Genomic DNA, 17,827 nt, shown 5'->3' on the forward strand with positions numbered 1-17,827 from the left:
GAGTCTTTAGTGCCTCAAAAAATACTCTTCGCTCTGCAACTATATGTGGTCCATAGACATTCCCCACCAACACTATATGTTCAGAGTTCAGGAGCTTCAACGTCATCAATATAAAATTGGTATCAGTCACGACGGTCAAGACTTGACAACTATTTTCCTTCCACAGACACAAGAGCCCTCCTGCTGCACCTACTGAATATACCACCACATGACGCATATGCAAACTTTGCGCCCACTTTTCTATTGTTGTGTGACGATGTTCGTTTAGTTTAGTTTCTTGAAGAAAAAGTAATTCTGGTTTCAGCTGCTGAATTGCTTTTTTCACAATCTCCCTCTTCGTTGTTCCTCCTAGCCCACGAGCATTCCATGTGAGCCATGGTCCCGGCATATTAATTAAGATGCGGATGATTGTCGCGGATTTGAGCTTCCAACCCTCTTATCATCAAAGCTTCAGAACCACGCGGTTTTAAACCAAGCTGCTGTCCAATCAACCAAACTCTTTGAGCACGAGTTGTCACACCGTCTTCTCCTGTCACTGGCTCTAAATAATCATCTGGCAAGGCTAAAGGTTTGTTTTTGCTTCCCTTCGGCCGTCCCCGCTGTGAGCTTTTCTTCGATGAGTTTGTATTTGGGGAATTGTGAGGCGTTGGAGTTATTGGATCAGACAGCACAAGATCAAGACTTTTCAGAGGTGTCTGTGTCTCTGGGGGAACGCACGGTTGAGGTGGAAAGCCAATGCAGGGAGCGTTTTGCCTCACTATTTGGTGTGACGAGGTCCGGACGTAATTTCCACACGGTGTAGCTTCTTGATCATGGAACGCAGAAGTGGTGGATTGTTGCAAATAAGTTGCAGGCATCAAAAAGTCGTGTTTTGTGAGCAAATCCGTATACAAACACTGCTTTATCAATTGTTGAACTTGAAACGGGTCCCAGTAAGTTGAGTAGAGTGGCCATCTATATTTTTGAGTCATATCCTGAGAATTAAAGGAATATCCTGTAACAGAAAACTGATTATTTGAAATAAAATCAGGATATTTAAAATCAAAAGGGAATATATGATTTTGAATTATCTTTATATCTCCAGCTTTTATATTTTCCTTCCAAGCCTCAATTTCCTCCTCTGTGTAACCCGTTTCCTTCAAAACGTGTAACTGTTCCATGAAATCCTCTCCTACGTTGATGGCACCATTGATGGTTGTAGAATTTGAAAAAAAATTCCGGTCACCCAACTGGTTTGCTTTCAGCCGTTCATGGCTTTTCATTGCCGCCGGTGAGTCATGTCCGACCTGTCCAAGGTGTTGCTCAGGCCTTGAATCACGAAAATCAGCCCCTGGAACGTCAATTGAGTCAGTTGCCATCTGAGAATTCTCCACCTCCACCATGGTTTGAAGCCCTTCTAATTTTTCATTCCGGAATACTTCATCATCTTCTCCTGAGACTGCCTCGCCAGCAACATCATAGCCTTTGTCAAAAATAGCTTCTGGTTTACCTTCATCCTCAACAATGATGTCGTCATTATTTTCTGAGTCCTCCCCAAAGTCAGTAGCATCTTCAGAGTTGTATATCTTCACCGGCGTTGATGGCATAGTTTCTACCTTGCCATAGTCATAGACGGACTCATCTTTCTCTACCAAAATCACACAGGTTGTCCCCTCCATAGCCACTGACATAGTAAAACACTGGAGAAGCGGGTGATGCATACGGACAAGTATGCGAGCAAAATCTGCCCGATGACGGTGTTTGGTTGCATCATCCATGTTCACGAATTTTCCAATTCTATTTCCAACGGCTGTAAAGAAGGTGTCCGACCATAGACCCATTGGTACCTGCCATAGACGAATCCACACCAATTGTTCAACCCCAAAGGTAAGCGATGTACATGGTTTCAACTCCGTTAACTTCTGCTCCAGGAAAAAACTACATTCTGCTAAAGTATCCTCCATCTCTTCTTTGCTCACAAATTCCAACAGAACCTCATCTGCCCCAAATGGGATGAAACGAAAATTATACATACCGATCCGGGCAAGCTCATCCTGTATAACATCAACTGGCTTAGCTTCAAGAGTACGAGCCCGAGCACATCGTTGGTACCACAGATTATCCAACTCAGTGGCTGAGAAGTTCAAATGTTCCATTCCTGGCTGCCGTGCATCCTCATATGTATGGCCAGGAGGCTCTTCCTTTGTTGACATCTCTTCTTTGTCAGGACATGTTGAAATATGCTGAATCTTTGGCCTCCATATTTTTCCACTTACCTGAGCTTGCACAGATTTTATGTCTGATGTTCCCTTCTTCTCCTTCGTGGTGGGTTGGTTAATGCGTGCCTGTTTCACAACAAGGTAATTTCCCTCCAGCCTCACCCCATTGAACATTCGAATGGCCTGCCATGCCTCCCCATCATTCTGAAATCGAACGAAGCCATAACGGAAACGCTGCTGAAATTTTTTCTTGAATTGCAGAAAGACATCTCTCACTTGCCCTGCCCTTCCAAAAATTGATTTCAATTTTAGCAAGGTGATCCTGTCATTCAAGCCACCAACATAAACCGAAAATGACATCCCCTTTGATTTCAAATTCTGTTGATCTTGAGATGTCTGGTAACGTTTTTTTTGTTCCTGTTCCAGGATCTCAGGTGAACGCTGTTTGCTCCATTGATCACAGCGAACGTAACCTGGCTGTGACCGCCATTCACGTGGAGAGCTTTCAGCCTCCTTCCTCTGATGCCCAGGCCTTGTTGGTCGTTGATACCTTATTGGAAACCTCTGCCTTCCATATTGTACGTTGCGTGTTTGACCAGTCGAGGTATGCCCCAGTCGCTGCCATTCGAAATCGGGCCGCCATGGATGCCTTTCCCCCCTAGACGTCTGCCATTGCTGTGGCCGGAACCACCATGATTGGGGTTTCCAAGCGTTACTTCTCTCCCTAGACCCTCTCATATTTTTTGTCCCATGATCGGGGACAAAAAATATCAATCAATTAGTTTAGAATATAATGATTGTTTTAAAAAAATAAAAACTGAATGCATTCGGTTGTTATCTCATCGGATTTTATTTTGAAAAATATCACATAAGTAATAATTTTTTTGGATGATTTGGTTTTAAATCAAAATAGGTACGCATACGTAGAAGCTACCAAAATTTAAAAAGGTACTGATATAGATAAAAACTACCAAAATCTAACAAATCACAAAAAAAAAAAAAAACTCATAAAATCATGAATTAAATAAAATTCTGAAATTTCTATAAAATACCATACAAATTAATTAATAATATCAAAATAAAAAAATAAAAATAAAAGACCCACAGATAAAATCAAGAAATAAACAACCTAAATTCTAATCAAATCTAAAATTAAAAAATGTACTGAATAAATATAGATAAAAACTATCAAAATCTAGTAAATCGCAATAAAACACTCATAAAATCCTGAATTAATTAAAAATCCGAAAATTCAATAAAAATACCATAAATATTAATTAGTACTCTAAAAATAAATCAAAAATAAATTAAGATAAAATTAAGAAATTAATAACCCAAATCCTGATGAAATCTAAAATTTAAAAATGTATTTTTTTATGAGAATTAACTTGAGAATGACACGTGGAATTTTTTTATGAGAATGACACGTCACTAAGAATTAACGTGGGAACGACACGTCACTAAATTAGCCTGATAGGAGTTCTTCTTTTCTAATATACTAGTGTTTTTTTACCCGTGCGATGCACGGGGAATACATATGTCGTATTTTTACGTTGATTTTTTAAAATATAATAAACAAAGATGAAATATAAGAGTCTAAAATGCGATGTAAACGATTTATTAACTAATAAAAAGATTGGTTAACGAAATCTCAAATTCTACAAAACATATAAGAGGACGGATTTATCGTATTTGATACATCAATCAATACGTTTTTTTTATACGTGAGGTAATACGTTGATTATTTAAAATATATTAAACAACAGATGAAATTGAAGTGTCTGATACGCTGAGCATAGTGGCGGAAAAGTCTTAAATTGAATCACTTGTTTGAAATTCATGCGGGTGAATAAATAATAAACAAAGATGAAATAGAAGTGTCTGAAATGCGAAACAAACGACTGATTAACTAATAAGAAGATTGGTTAACAAAACCTCAAATTCTTCAAAACATATAAGGGGACAGTTTTACGGTGTCTAATAAACAGTAGCCGGGTTACTGTGCAGTGAGCGCGATTACGCGCTTCAATTTCCGCTCACACGTTCTCAAAAACTTCTTTATACACAACATTGCGCGTGGAGGTCGAAACCACCCCTTGCTCATCCACAATGAGCACCTTCAGTCCTTTTCTAGACTTCACCCTTGAGAGAGCGGGATACAACTGTCCATGAGTAAACACAGGCCTCGGAAGGTACAAACCGACATGAGAAAGGGACTGGCCCTGACTCTTGTTTATAGTCATCGCGAAGCATAAAGTCACCGGAAATTGCCTTCGAGAGAACTTGAAGGGAAGACCAGAGTCAGAAGGCGTCAAGGTTATCCTCGGAATGTACTCAGTTTTAACCGTCTCTCACTAATGGGTAGAAATCCATGTGGAAAATCTGTGACAGAACTTGACATTTTCATTAACTGAATATATGATACACATTGTTCTAATTATAGAACCGCCAATAACTTGTCATACGCTACAACCCCAAAGTTACAAAAACAAAGGAAACCTAAGGGGGAGTAAACCAAATAGCCCTCCCACTGTGAAAAGCAACAATTTAGAGAGCAATTAATAGGGCCAACTTAGAGTAGTATGCCACGATAGAGAAAATGATGCAGCAAAGAATCCCAACCGAATTCCAAAACCTGCCGAGAGAAAAGGAGAAAATGAAGAGTTACTTAGAGCACAAATAAACCTACCAGAAGAAATAGGCTGAGAATGAAATAACATCCATTTAAACAAAGTTTGTTTCTTCCATTTTGAAGAGCGTAGTTAAACACTATTTGTGCATTTCAGTAACTTAAATATAAAGATTAGCTAGTAAAGAAAACCATATTTAATGGGATGGGAACAATAAAATAAAGGTGAACCTCCGATGACAACAATGTTATAATGTGAACCTTCTCCTGGACCATGACTTCTTGAACTGCATAACATAACACAAAGGTTTTCAAGTCATAAAAATACAGCAAGAAAATAATACAACAGGAAAAAGAGATCACAAAGAATCAAATTCAGAGCACACAAAAAACCACTGCATATAGAAGAAGCCAGCAACAAAACATCATAAGAATAGCTAAGAATAGCTCAGATCAGCCACATAAAAGGAAATAAATTTCTTTTCTTCTTCCTTCTGAATATGAACTGATAATTTCTACCTCATTTCATTTTTTAGGTGATCTTAACTTGCTGTCAATGAATGTAAAGAATGTAGAGAGAATTCTAAGAAGGACCAAGGAGGTTCCAAAATTTCTCTGTGCAGCATAATCAAACTACTGATAGGCATCAGACTAAAAAAACATTAAGAGATATATATTAGTATGAATTCATGTTAAAACAAATGGGGGAGAACAAAAATTAGTTCATTAAACTAATGGAATGATGTACAACCCTTATGTCCAGTGTTTAACATGACCTATTTTAGTGCAGTGCCTTCTCCAATAGTGATTATTTCTTGGTCCTTCCTCTATATTAACACCTCATTCAGCAACCTAACCTATTTAGGTGCAGTGCACAGGGTGAAAAAATGGAAGAAAGCATGAATGGAAATAGATTTAGGAGCACTATTGCAAAATTTAGGACTCAATTAACAATGCTAAAGGTATCAACAATTCTTGAAGATGAGACACTTTCCTACCTGCCTGCAGCATAAATAGAAGAAAAACAGAAAAGAAAGGTTGATTCCCTTCAACTTTGCAGTGTCACTGGCCTTTACTCATGTGCTCTTGGTCAAAGCTCAAAAACACTTGAAGCAATACAAATTTTACATGTTCAACTCACAATTGATCTACAACTCACACAGAAAAGTAAGCCAAAACATGACCAAAATAACTTGTGATGGATATGAGCAAGTCTAATTTGATTGTAATAAATGCAATATAATGAAAAGGTTGATTTTCTAGAGTAATATAAGGTCAACATACAAAATAGAAATTGAAGAATTAGAAGGTAAAATACTTATCTAGGATTCTTTCTCTGCACTCCAATATATAATAAAGCAAATTTAATATGGATTCTTCTGCATGACACAACGAAAATAGACAACCCACTACCTATTGTGATAAGAAAACACATGAAGATATAACTTCTAACCTTCAATTATAAATTTAATAAACCTGTAGAAGCTTACTTACTCAATCTCATTTTCAATTCACTTTTTTCAAATAGTGAGAATGGTAATAGTTAGTGGCATGAGTCAACTTAATAATGGGCATCCAACTGAAAATAGGATAAAAAACTTGTTCTTTAAACGCAACACCTTGTTGAGATGATAAGCTCATGTATCCCTTATTCTGCAAAGAGAAAGAATCAGTAAAGAGCCGCTAAACTTTTGTCTAACCATGCACATCAACAATAAAATCAACTTATGGTAGCAGGTGCAGCACTGGGTGTTGCTGATGGTAAATCACCTGGACCCTAAATATTTCACTGGGAAAAGAAGTGTCAAACTTTCATTAACAACATTAGTGAACATATTTTTTGGTGCAGTAGATCCCAAGTTCAAATATTAAGAATATTTAAATTCATGAAAGAACTTACATTATCATCAAAGAATTTGGATGTAGCACAAAAGTACTTGCCCATGCATACTCCACAGTTTATGCAGTACTGCTGAACCTGCAGGTAGCATGAGAAACAATCAACACATCCGAAAATGCAAGTAGAGTCAACTGTTTGAATCCCCAGACACGCAAACCAAAAAAACCAAAAAAATGTGTCAACAAAAATTGCATTGCAAAGAGTAGAATTTCGACACATCATCATCATGATCATCATTTTTTCTCAAAAGGGCCAAGCCTATTATCACCCAGTCTTGAACTGTACGCAGCCTTCTTGTACTCACTCCATGTGAACTCTTTGTACAAACTCTGTTCTCCTTGTGGTGCTATCTTTTCACTCAACGATGCTCCTCCAAAGTAGATCATTGATAACCTCGACTTTGTAGTGTCAGCCATTACCCTGTGCTTCACACTTTTGAACCTCCCATTAGTCATCACCTGCATCATCATTAATAACACAACATTAACATTAACCAAGTTACAATATTTCAATAATAACACCTTAAAATGCTCCATAATCAATTTTAATTAAGACTAATTATTCTTAGCTTTTGAGTAAAGATGCTACCATAAAACATACCACCTGAGATATAAAAAGCATGTTTAGATACTCATTAGAAGTCACACTGAAATCAAAATCATGATGCACAAAAGCTAAATTAAGGAAAGTTGAATCTGTTTAATGTAATTTTGGTTTCACTACCTTGCTTTTCAAATGAGTTTCGAATTTGAAACCATATATATATGTACCTCTTATGTAGCAAAATAAAATAACATTCAGAAACTTGCTCATCACATTCCTCTGCTCAATCCCCAACCCGGGATTCTCTATTGGTCCCATTCCTCTTGAACTTGAACCTGGTCCAGATCTTGATGATTGCTTGGAAGAGCCAGAAAACTTCAGCACCATGTCCTTCAATTGCATATGCAGAAAGAAAGAAATTAAAAAAATGAAATTAACACCATTTGCATGTATATATCTATCAATCCAAATATCCATCGTCAACAACATTTTCACACAAATCAGAAAACATGGTTCAAAATAGGTAAGATAGGCATCAAAACAGAAAGCTCTTCACATCAATTAGTTCAAGCAAGATTTTAAAGATAGTTCCAAACCTTCACATAGTTACTTGTGTCAAGAGTGAACCGATGATAGATTCCAGCAGGTAAAATGATGAGAGGGTTGTATAAACCCCACCCAAGGGTCGAGACCACATGGTGAAGAAAAGCAAATTGTGAAGAGAGGGTTACCTCAAGGTCAGCTTGAATCTCCTCACGCTCGTGGCCAGAAGTGATTGGCACGACATCCTCAACCCTCTTGTTGATTGATCCAGCTGCCATAAACAACCAACGAAAACATAATCAAATGGAATCGACCAATGAACAATGCAATCAGAAAAAAAGGGAAAACGGAAAATACCTAGTCGGGTGACGACGTGGCGGACGACGACATTGAATCGGAGGGCGGATCGGGGGTGAGAAGAATGAGAGAGAGTTGCAGAAATGGATTTGAGGAATGAAACTGAAAAATAGAGTTTCAGAGCAAATAAATAACCATTATATATAGTAGAAGAAATTTGAGAGTAGAAGAAATGGGAGGAATTCACTCAACAAATGTAAAGGAGGGGCGACCTCTCACCTGTGTACAACTGTGTTACTTTCCCAAAAATATTACCTCATCTTTAGCAGTTTAAAATCAATTTATTTGAACAATGAGTGCAATGTCGTGGAGAAGGAAGTCAGACCTCTTAAAAGAAAGCCACGAAGTTTGAATCATGAATCAAAATAATAAAGGACCAAACACAGTAGCAGAATGACTTTAGCACAAAGAATTTGCAAATTTCAGAAAAAAGAACCAAACACAGTAGCATCATTTTGTAACTAAAGTCTAAACTCTAAAGCTTTTACAGAACACAACAAAACAAACTACTCCACTAACTTTCTACTATACCCAATTGCAATCTAAAAAATCATCTTTAAGCAAGGTCTAGATCAGTTCGAGCCTTGTAAATGCAAAAAAAATATCATGCAATCATCCAAAAACTGGCAGCTCTAGCAATGTGAAGTAACAACAATGATCTCATTGATAAGCAAGATAAGAATTAAAACCGATAGTTTAGAGACAAAATTGGGACCAGTTTCAAAACTTACTACCATAAGGATTGAGGAAGAGGCAGAGACGAAAACCCCAAATTCCAGAATATGAAAAACCAAATTCAATAGTAAGGAATTGATTCAACGAAAAACCAAATCAGGTTCAGCAGATAAGGTATTAGAGACCTCAACGGATCGATGAAAGGTTTGCAATCTCAATCGAAGATCAGAAGAAGAAATCCAAACCTAGAGGATGTTGGCTTGGCTTTAATGGAGTTATCTTCATCTGCACCCTAGCCGGCTCCATCTTTGAGAAGAAATCCATGCCTACATACTGCTTTGATTTAGGGAAAAGATATGGTGAGCCGCACAATGGAAAAAAAAGTGAATTAGAAAGCTAATTTGATCGCTTCTTTCTTCAGAATGAGGATGAGAGGCGAGGGTTGAGATGGCCGTGAATGGAGGGGCTCACTGCGAGGGGGGTTGAGATGGTCGGACATAGGGGAGGGGAGAGAGAGTGAGACGGAGACGGAGACGGAGACGGCGACCGCAAGGAGGGGCTGCGCTAGGAGAAAGGCAGTGGAACCTTAGCAGACTTTTTATCGAGATGCAATTGAAAAGATACAGTGAGCTGTACAATTGAAAAAAATGTTAAAAGAAAAATAAGGTAAAGAAAAATCATGTCACATGTGGCAAATAGGGCTAAGGTGGAAAAGCTGATGTGTAAATTATTAAATGAGAATTAATAGGTGGAAAAGGTGACGTGTAAATAATTAAGTGAGAATTAATCTCGGAGCGACACGTCACTAACTTAGCCTGTGAGAGCGACACGTCATGCTAGAAGTTGTTCTTTTCTAATATATATATAGATATTGATTAATGTTAGATATATTATAGATTAAAAAAAATCAAAAATAAAATAAATTAGATGTGCTATTACATGCTTACCCTTAAATGAAATTGCAATTTTCAAGTGTGCCATTCCCAAGTTTCCAAAAGTAGTAATAACATTTTCTTTTTTATTTATTTAATTCTTGAAAAAATGGTTGAAAGATCCCTCAATGCTTGTCAAGTGTCAATTCTTTCCTTCTTATAGTTTCTCTTTTATATTGTATTTAGATAAAGGATAAAACTTACCTACAATACTAAGGAATTGTTTGTGTTATTGTACAATTTAAAAATCAATCACTTACTTTCCTAATATTTATAAATGTGAAAAATTTCCTTCAACTTCCCATTTTTTAACCTAGGTGTCATGTTATATATAATTGAACAACGGCAATTAAGAATATACATATAGAACTATACCTAAGGTTTGTCATGTTATATATGTAATTTTTTGTTTGGGAACAAGTGATGCGGTTCTTGTTCCTCCAAGAGAGGCACATTACTAGAAATTCGCTCATTTCCTGTGCATTTAACTGCGAAATTTGGTAAAAAATGCGCATGAAACGAGTTTCCTGCGAAAATTGTGGTGATTTCCTAATACCCAGCTAATACCTTCGTGGATAATGCTTCCTGCGAATTTACTAAATCGCAGAAAGTTACCTGCGAAAAAACATTCGCAGCAAACATTCAGATATAGCTACGAATATCTGTCCGTAGGTAATTTTGCAAGAAACTTTTCAATTACCTACGAATATTTCTTCAAAAAATAAATTCCCAGGACAATATGTTGAAAGCACAGAAAAATTCGCAGGAAATATCTGCGAAAACAAATTGCCAAAAAATGCACAGGTAATTAACACATTTCTAGTAGTGAAGGCCTAGCTAGTATTACTTCAGTCATTTTTTTCGCATCACAGCAGTCCACACGGGCAGATGGGTTATGTTCTAAGGTTAAAGCACGTTTTCAGTGAAGCACTTTGCATTGAAAATGCCACAATCATGATGGAAGTGAGAGCAAGTTATGAGTTGGAAAGTTTTATTGAGGGAGGGAGACACCGCTATAAACACTTACCTTTTCTGTCTCCAGCGGTGTAAAATATCGATCAATTTAGTCCATGGGGTTAGATACTTAGATAAAACATCGGTCAAGTTAGTCCCTATAATTAAAGATCGCGGGGTATTTCCTTCTTTTAGAGACGGAATTGCTTCCGCCTTGCACTCCCAATTTGACCATTCTTCTTCGCACTCAGGTAATTTTTGCCACCACATGGGGATGATGGACTACATTTAAGTTTCCACCAATATCGAGTTTTTGAAAAAGAGTTTTTTGCATGCATTCGTTGCAATGAAGACTGAAGATCTAAAGAAAAATATAAATGCTGAGTTAGATTGTTCCTGTGTAAGGGACATTATGTTAGCATTACCAAGTTTAAATGTCCTCTTATAATCGTATTTGATTACTTTTGTTCCCAAACTCACAATATATATTCAACTAATCTAAATAGAAGGAAGGTGCCAAAGATTAAATTGTACATGTTCAACCTATTGTGATGATAGTGTATAACATACTTCCCTCAAACAATTTAGAAACAGAACCAAATTGCCAGTTTCTTGTCTCCTAACCAATCTGGGTCTGGTGAATTCCACGTTCTAACGAGTCAGTGACCACAACAAAATGCAAAATGCTAGCAAAAGTTGATGCATTAACAAATTTTTAATCAATGTATTGATATTGGAAATTGAAGAATCTCTTGTTTTATTTATTTACTCATGCCACATTCTAGGCAGACAAGTTTATAATTAACTGAATGCTATACATTATGAATTGAAACAGCTCCCTAGACACTAATTTCCATTGTGATGCACTGCTACACATGAGTCTCGTATTTTATATTAACAATAGCATCAAACTTTTCAATAATCCATGAGATTGGGAAGGGAAGCATTGCAAGAACCAGGCATCTTAGCAAAAATATTCTTCTTGTCTCCCTTGTGATACAATTGCATGCTCAATATGAAGAGGAAGTTGAGATCCAAATCAATATAATATTATGTGACACGTAAGGGTGGAAAAAAAGAAAATAAAAAAATGCATCTTGTCTCCTATGATTCTTTCACTATATAAGGAGCAGATGCCAATTTTCAACCACAAAAACTCATAACTCCTTCATAACTCACATTTTTCTGATAAGAGAAAATGGCATTCCCTGAAACAAACACAAAGAGCTCTCTGCATATTCGCAGCAACAGCTTGCCCTCTTCACCTCACCCGCTTGTATCAGAAATCGAAGAGCATCTACAAAGATTGAACGACACCTCTTCAGTGTCATCATCTTCAATAAGCCACAAACTCAATGGTTTACTTGATTTGCATGATTGCATTGATAAGTTACTTCAACTGCCAATCAAACAACAAGCATTAGCAAGAGAATGCAGTGAAAAACGCGTTGACGACATACTAGAAGGTTCTTTGAAGCTCTTGGATATCTCTAGTGCAGGGAAAGATTTTCTACTTGCGTCAAAGGAAATCATGTATGAACTTCAATCAGTTATCCGAAGAAGGCGAAGTGAGGAAACTGGATTCAAAGTTGAGGGTGCTAAGTACTTGGCTTCAAGGAAGAAGCTGAACAAGGCAATTAGAAAGTCCTTGGGAAATTTGAAAGCATTGAAACATGAGTGTGTAGAAGATGGCACTTTTTCCATGCTTAGAATCTTGAAAGAAGTAGAACAAGTCACAGTTAGCTCATTAGAATCTATGTTCATGTTGATCTGTGATCAATCAAAGCATAGAAGATGGTCAACAATTTCAAAGATGTTGCAGCCTAAAAGAGTAGCTTGTGACTCTCAAGAATCAGAAACAAATGAATTTGAGAAGGTGGATGCAGCTTTGAAGTCTTCATCTTTTGAGCATTTTCAAAGCCATGTGGAAAGTTTGGAGATGTGCATTCAGGATCTAGAAATTGGAGTTGAGCAACTCACAAGAAAACTAATTAGAAACAGAGTTACCCTTCTCAATATCTTCAACCACTAATCATAGAAAATCTCTATGATTGTTGTGAATACAATTTTGACACCATATATATTGTACATGAATGTGATTAAATTTTGTTTTTTCTACAGAATATACATTATTTAAGGATCAAATTATAGTTCTTCATCTTCTTCCTTATTCCCTAGTCCTCATTATCCTCCAATTCTCATCTTCTGATTTCTCTTATGTTAATTAAAATGTTCGTCTATAAAATAATTGAAAGGAAAGAAAAGTTAAAACAAAAAAAAATTCACTTGAAATTGAAACTATTATACTATGATCAGCCTTCTACATCTACTTAAGAAGGAAAACAAAATGAAGGTCAAAGAGGACTAAAGTCTGATTATTAGAACACTGAAATTTCTTACAGAAAAGAAAGGAAAAGAAAACTCTGCAAATCAAGCACTGAAACCACGTGTTCTTAGAAAATAAATTCTTTTACTTTATCTCTCTATTCCCTTCACAAGTTATTCAAGTCAACTTGAAACCTTGTCCTAGTTGTCATGCTTAAATTTGCCATTAGGTTAGTGATGAAATCACAATTTAAATGCTTGCACTGCACATGTTCTCAAATTTTTTAAGCAAAGGAAATGAAGAAACAGATGCTCATGTTCCTACTATCAAGACAAGGCAATTAGCATCTTACTTAACAGACAATCCATTATTATTTTTAATTCAATGTGGAGTAAATAACTCATAATGAATCATGAAATTTATTTCTCATGATCTTGGGTAACTTATAATGATCTATTTTAATCAAGTACATGTGTGTTGCATCTTCATACTATTGCAGTATTGCACGAATGATACACCTATCGCAGATGTTAATCAAGCATGCACATGTTAATTATTGCTTAGGAACGAGTGATGCGGCTCTTGTTCCTCCAAGAGAGGTATGCCTAGCATTACTTGAGTCATTGTTTTCGCATCACAGCAGTCCACACGTGCAGATTGGTTATGTTCTAAGGTAAAACCACGTTTTTGGTGAAGCATTTTGCATTGAAAATGCCACAATCATGGAAGTGAGAGAGCAGGTATGAGTTGGAAAGTTTCATTGAGGAGAGACACTGCTCTAACACCAGTGAAATCATGTTTAGATCCAAATCTCGATTAGTTAGCTTCCTTGATATCTGTTCAAGATCAGATTCCTCATGTCTCCAACCACACATGATATGGATCAATATCTTATGTTCCCAAATGGTGTCTCAATTTCCTGTCTCACCAATAAAATTTTGTCGTGTCAATTGTAACTGCCACAATATATATATTGAGAAGATGCCAATGCAAGAAAGGCAGATCCATAGACTCAAACTCAAGCCTTCTCTTACTCTTTCTCTTCTTCTCTTGAGATAGAAAAAATGGAAGCCTCAAAATCCAATTTCCAAGGTAGATCAAACAGCCTGCCCTCTAGACCACACCCTCTCATTCTAGAATGCAATCAACACTTGGAGAGCTTGAGAGCTTCCAGTGAGACCTCCTCTTCTAACTCATCATTTCTTAGCCATAACATAAGAGGCTTGCAAGATTTGATTGAGTGTGTTGAGAAATTGATTCAGCTTCCACTCACCCAAGACACCCTTCTCCATGAGCAAAAAGAAAAATGGAACTTTTTGGATGGATCCTTAAGGCTCTTAGATGTGTGTGCTTCAGCCAAAGATGCTTTATTGCACACAAAAGAATGCACACGTGAGCTTCAATCAATCATAAGAAGGAGAAGGGGTGGTGAGTTGGAACTCATGGCAGAGGCTAAGAAATTCTTGACATCAAGAAAGGTAGTGAAACGGGCCATATCAAAATCCTTGTCAAAAAATTGCAACTTTTTCTCATCAACAAACAAAGATCACCATCAAACAGTGGCTTTGTTACAAGATGTGGAAGTGGCTACACTATCATCATTTCAGAAACTGATGCAGTTTATCTCAGGAACAACAACAACAACACAATCAAAGTCTAGAAGCTGGATTTTTATTTCTAAGATGATTCAGCCAAAAAGAGTGGCTTGCTCACTAGTGGAAGATGAAAGTGAATTTGCACAAGGGGATGTGGCATTACAGAGCTTCATATTTAGCAAGAATGGCAAAGTTGAAGAGGTGAATAATCTGCAAAATCAGTTGGAGAAATTGGAGTTGTGCATTCAAGACATTGAAGAAGGGCTTGAGTTTCTGTTTAGGCGTTTGATTAAAATCAGAGTTTCCCTTCTTAATATCCTCAACCACTAGTTGCAAATGCATATGGGGATTAAATTTTTGTATATGACATAGATGGATACACTTGTAGATTGAAATCATAAATGTAAATGCCTAGTGATGATAAACAGAAACTTTTCAATGTTCTCTGTTGCAATATTTACTAGCTTGTTCTCATTGAGTATTTTTTATTTGTTAATTTGACTGACGCAAGATGAACACATTCAATTATAACCTAGACCAACTAGTATGAGGTTGTTCTAACTTAATTAAACAGATGTTTCGGGTTTAAGTTTTTGTAAATGATACTTGATAGGTAGGAACAAATTTGTTGCAATAATTACTCTATATACTCCATTCAAACAAGATTATCTAAGGCGAATGAAACATATGGTTTAATAAAAAATAGGAAAATGTTGTGGGGCATGAGGTGGGGTCTCGTGCACCAAGCACGAGGCAGTTTCTGGCGGTTTCAAACCGCCAGAAATGTGTAACGTATATGGTTATTAAAGCACCGCATTTTAGTGGCGGTTTTAAACCGCCAGAAATGCATTAAATTTGAATTTTTTCCTGGCACCGCAAGTTAGTGGCGGTTTATAACCGCCACTAATTGCTCCTCGTGCACTCTCGTGCCTTAGACCTCCATGCCAAATAGCACTGCTCAAGCTCTCCTACTAACTTTTTTTGTTCATAATTAAGGGTGTCAAAATGTGTTAAATGCATAAGTCAATCCCATTAACCTGATATAAATTATGAAAATTTCAGGTAGATCTTGTGTCAAACAATCTTACTGAACCCCAAAATAAATTGTCCAACCATGCATTGAACACGCTCTCTTTTATTTTCATTATACTAGTCAGGGACGGATACACCTTGACGAATATGAGGGCAAGTGCCCTCACTTGACTTTAGAGATAATTATTAGAAAAAAATTTAAGTAGTAAAAGTATGTGATTATTTATATCCCTTTGTTAAAATATGCTCTCACTTGTGTCTCACATTGTTAAATGTCCTCACTTGAGCAGTAAATGCATGGTTTTTTATGACCTTCTTTGGTAAAAATGCTTTCACTTGTGTCCGCTTTGGTAAAAAACGTCAACACTTCTAATAGTGGTTGAGGGTGGGGAAGTGCTATTAGAGAATAGATTTTGTGTCAACCTCAGTTTTGAGTTTGAAGATGATGCAGAAAGAAGATGAAGATCAAGGGTTTTTTTGGACTTTCAATTTTTTTAATTTTTAAATTAATTTTTGGGTTCAATTGCACTTTTGGTCCCCGAAACCGTTAGTTTTTTGACAGAAAACTGTATGGGGACCAGAAGTGTTGACGGAGGTAAACGTCGGGGTAGTGAAATGCTATTTTTAAAGTTTGGGGATCCCATTTGCACATATGAGAAACGTAGGGGACTAAAAGTGCTAATAAGCCTAAAAGTTTTCACAAGTTTCCTATTATGAAGATGACGTTCTACAATAATTGCTTTTAATTTGTTTGGTTGCTTTGACTCAGAGGGCGAGGTCGTGGACTCGTGGGAAATCAATTTAATTTTGAGCTCTGTCAATATTTTTGAGAGAGGTGTCTTCCTTTGAAGGCTTGTTCGAGTTGAGAATATCCATATTATGTGGGGTTAATTTTCTTAGTGTATTTTTTTTTTTCATTCATAAGACTCGAACCCGAGACTTCGTTTAAGGGGAATGAAGTATGTAAGTAACACTTGAACCAACCACTCGTTGATTTTTTTTACAGTAATTTAATTTTGAGCTTTGTTATTAAAACTATACTTATATATTTTTTTTGATAGGCAATAAGAGATACATTATAAAAGCATATATATAGTAGCATATTCTAAGAGAAGTGTGACGCACCTTTCAAAAAATAAAAATAAAAAAGTGAATCCGGGTGATCCCAAGGACTGTATAATGAATTCCAGCATATATCATGCATGCATGCCATATGATTTTTGTCACTTGGTAAATTGTTTTCTTCTCCAGCACCCAGCACAGCAACTAGATATTAATGTCATATCATATCAGATATTTTAAAGTTAATAATTAAATTTATATGTTAAATTATTTGGAGAGCGCTTGTTCATAGTATTAACTATTAAGAACTTTTTTAAAGGAATATTTAAGAAATTAATGTCACAATGATCTTATAAAAATACATACGTTAAATTTTTATCATTTTAAGAAAAATTATCAAATTTTGAGTAAATGCCCAAGTGACATCAGTAATTTCATACTAAGTTTTATCATCACAATCAAATATTTTAAAAATTCAGTTTAACGTTATTTTCCTTTCAAAAAAACGTTATTTTATAATATAAATAAAATGCAACATCAAAATACTATTTAATATTGATATAAATATACGTAATAAAACATTAATTTTAGAAAAATATTTATAAAAAAACTCTTCTCTCGTTAAAATTTTCTTTTAATATTTTCTCTTAAAAATTAAAATCAACTTATATATGCGTGCAATCAAAAATCTTAAATTTCATATCTCCTTTATTTCCCAGCACTAGCAGGGCTACGGCTGATAAAAATGATCGATATTTTTTGGTCTTTGTGTCCTAATAATACTTCCAAGCTTCAGCCATCCTTTTAGCGGTGAAGATTAGGTTAGGTAGTGTATGTATTCGAGTGTCCTGATCGAACCTAATAATAACATTATAGACAAAAATCAAACAAATAATATACATAGAGTAAAACTATGATTGAAAATAAGAGAGTTTAAAGAAAAAAGGGGGAAAATTTGATGGAGTGGGACAGGGAACTCGTGTCTGATATTTTTGTAGACAAATGAACGGTGGAAGCAGAGTCACACTAGCAATAGGAGGCGCGCATGATCGATGTTTATATTCACTTGCATCATACAAAG

The 17,827-nt window shown here is 36.2% G+C and overlaps 2 protein-coding genes across 2 annotated transcripts; both read left to right on the plus strand.

Moving 5' to 3' along the window:
- Positions 1-11,634: 11,634 nt before the first annotated feature.
- On the plus strand, positions 11,635-12,882 carry LOC130732426 (uncharacterized). The gene has a single exon (XM_057584477.1). It carries the CDS (start codon positions 11,930-11,932, stop codon positions 12,761-12,763), a length of 834 nt encoding a protein of 277 aa, XP_057440460.1. The 5' UTR covers positions 11,635-11,929; the 3' UTR covers positions 12,764-12,882.
- Positions 12,883-13,606: 724 nt separating this feature from the next.
- LOC130732427 (uncharacterized) lies at positions 13,607-15,111 on the plus strand. The gene has a single exon (XM_057584478.1). It carries the CDS (start codon positions 14,122-14,124, stop codon positions 14,980-14,982), a length of 861 nt encoding a protein of 286 aa, XP_057440461.1. The 5' UTR covers positions 13,607-14,121; the 3' UTR covers positions 14,983-15,111.
- The last annotated feature ends 2,716 nt before the right edge of the window (positions 15,112-17,827 follow it).

Source organism: Lotus japonicus, chromosome 1 (genome assembly GCF_012489685.1).
Source record: "Lotus japonicus ecotype B-129 chromosome 1, LjGifu_v1.2".
NCBI lineage: Eukaryota > Viridiplantae > Streptophyta > Magnoliopsida > Fabales > Fabaceae > Lotus > Lotus japonicus.

What these genes read in the sequence shown, in the direction of transcription:
- LOC130732426 (XM_057584477.1), top strand. Translation starts at nt 11,930, where the DNA reads ATGGCATTCCCTGAAACAAACACAAAGAGCTCTCTGCATATTCGCAGC.
- LOC130732427 (XM_057584478.1), top strand. Translation starts at nt 14,122, where the DNA reads ATGGAAGCCTCAAAATCCAATTTCCAAGGTAGATCAAACAGCCTGCCC.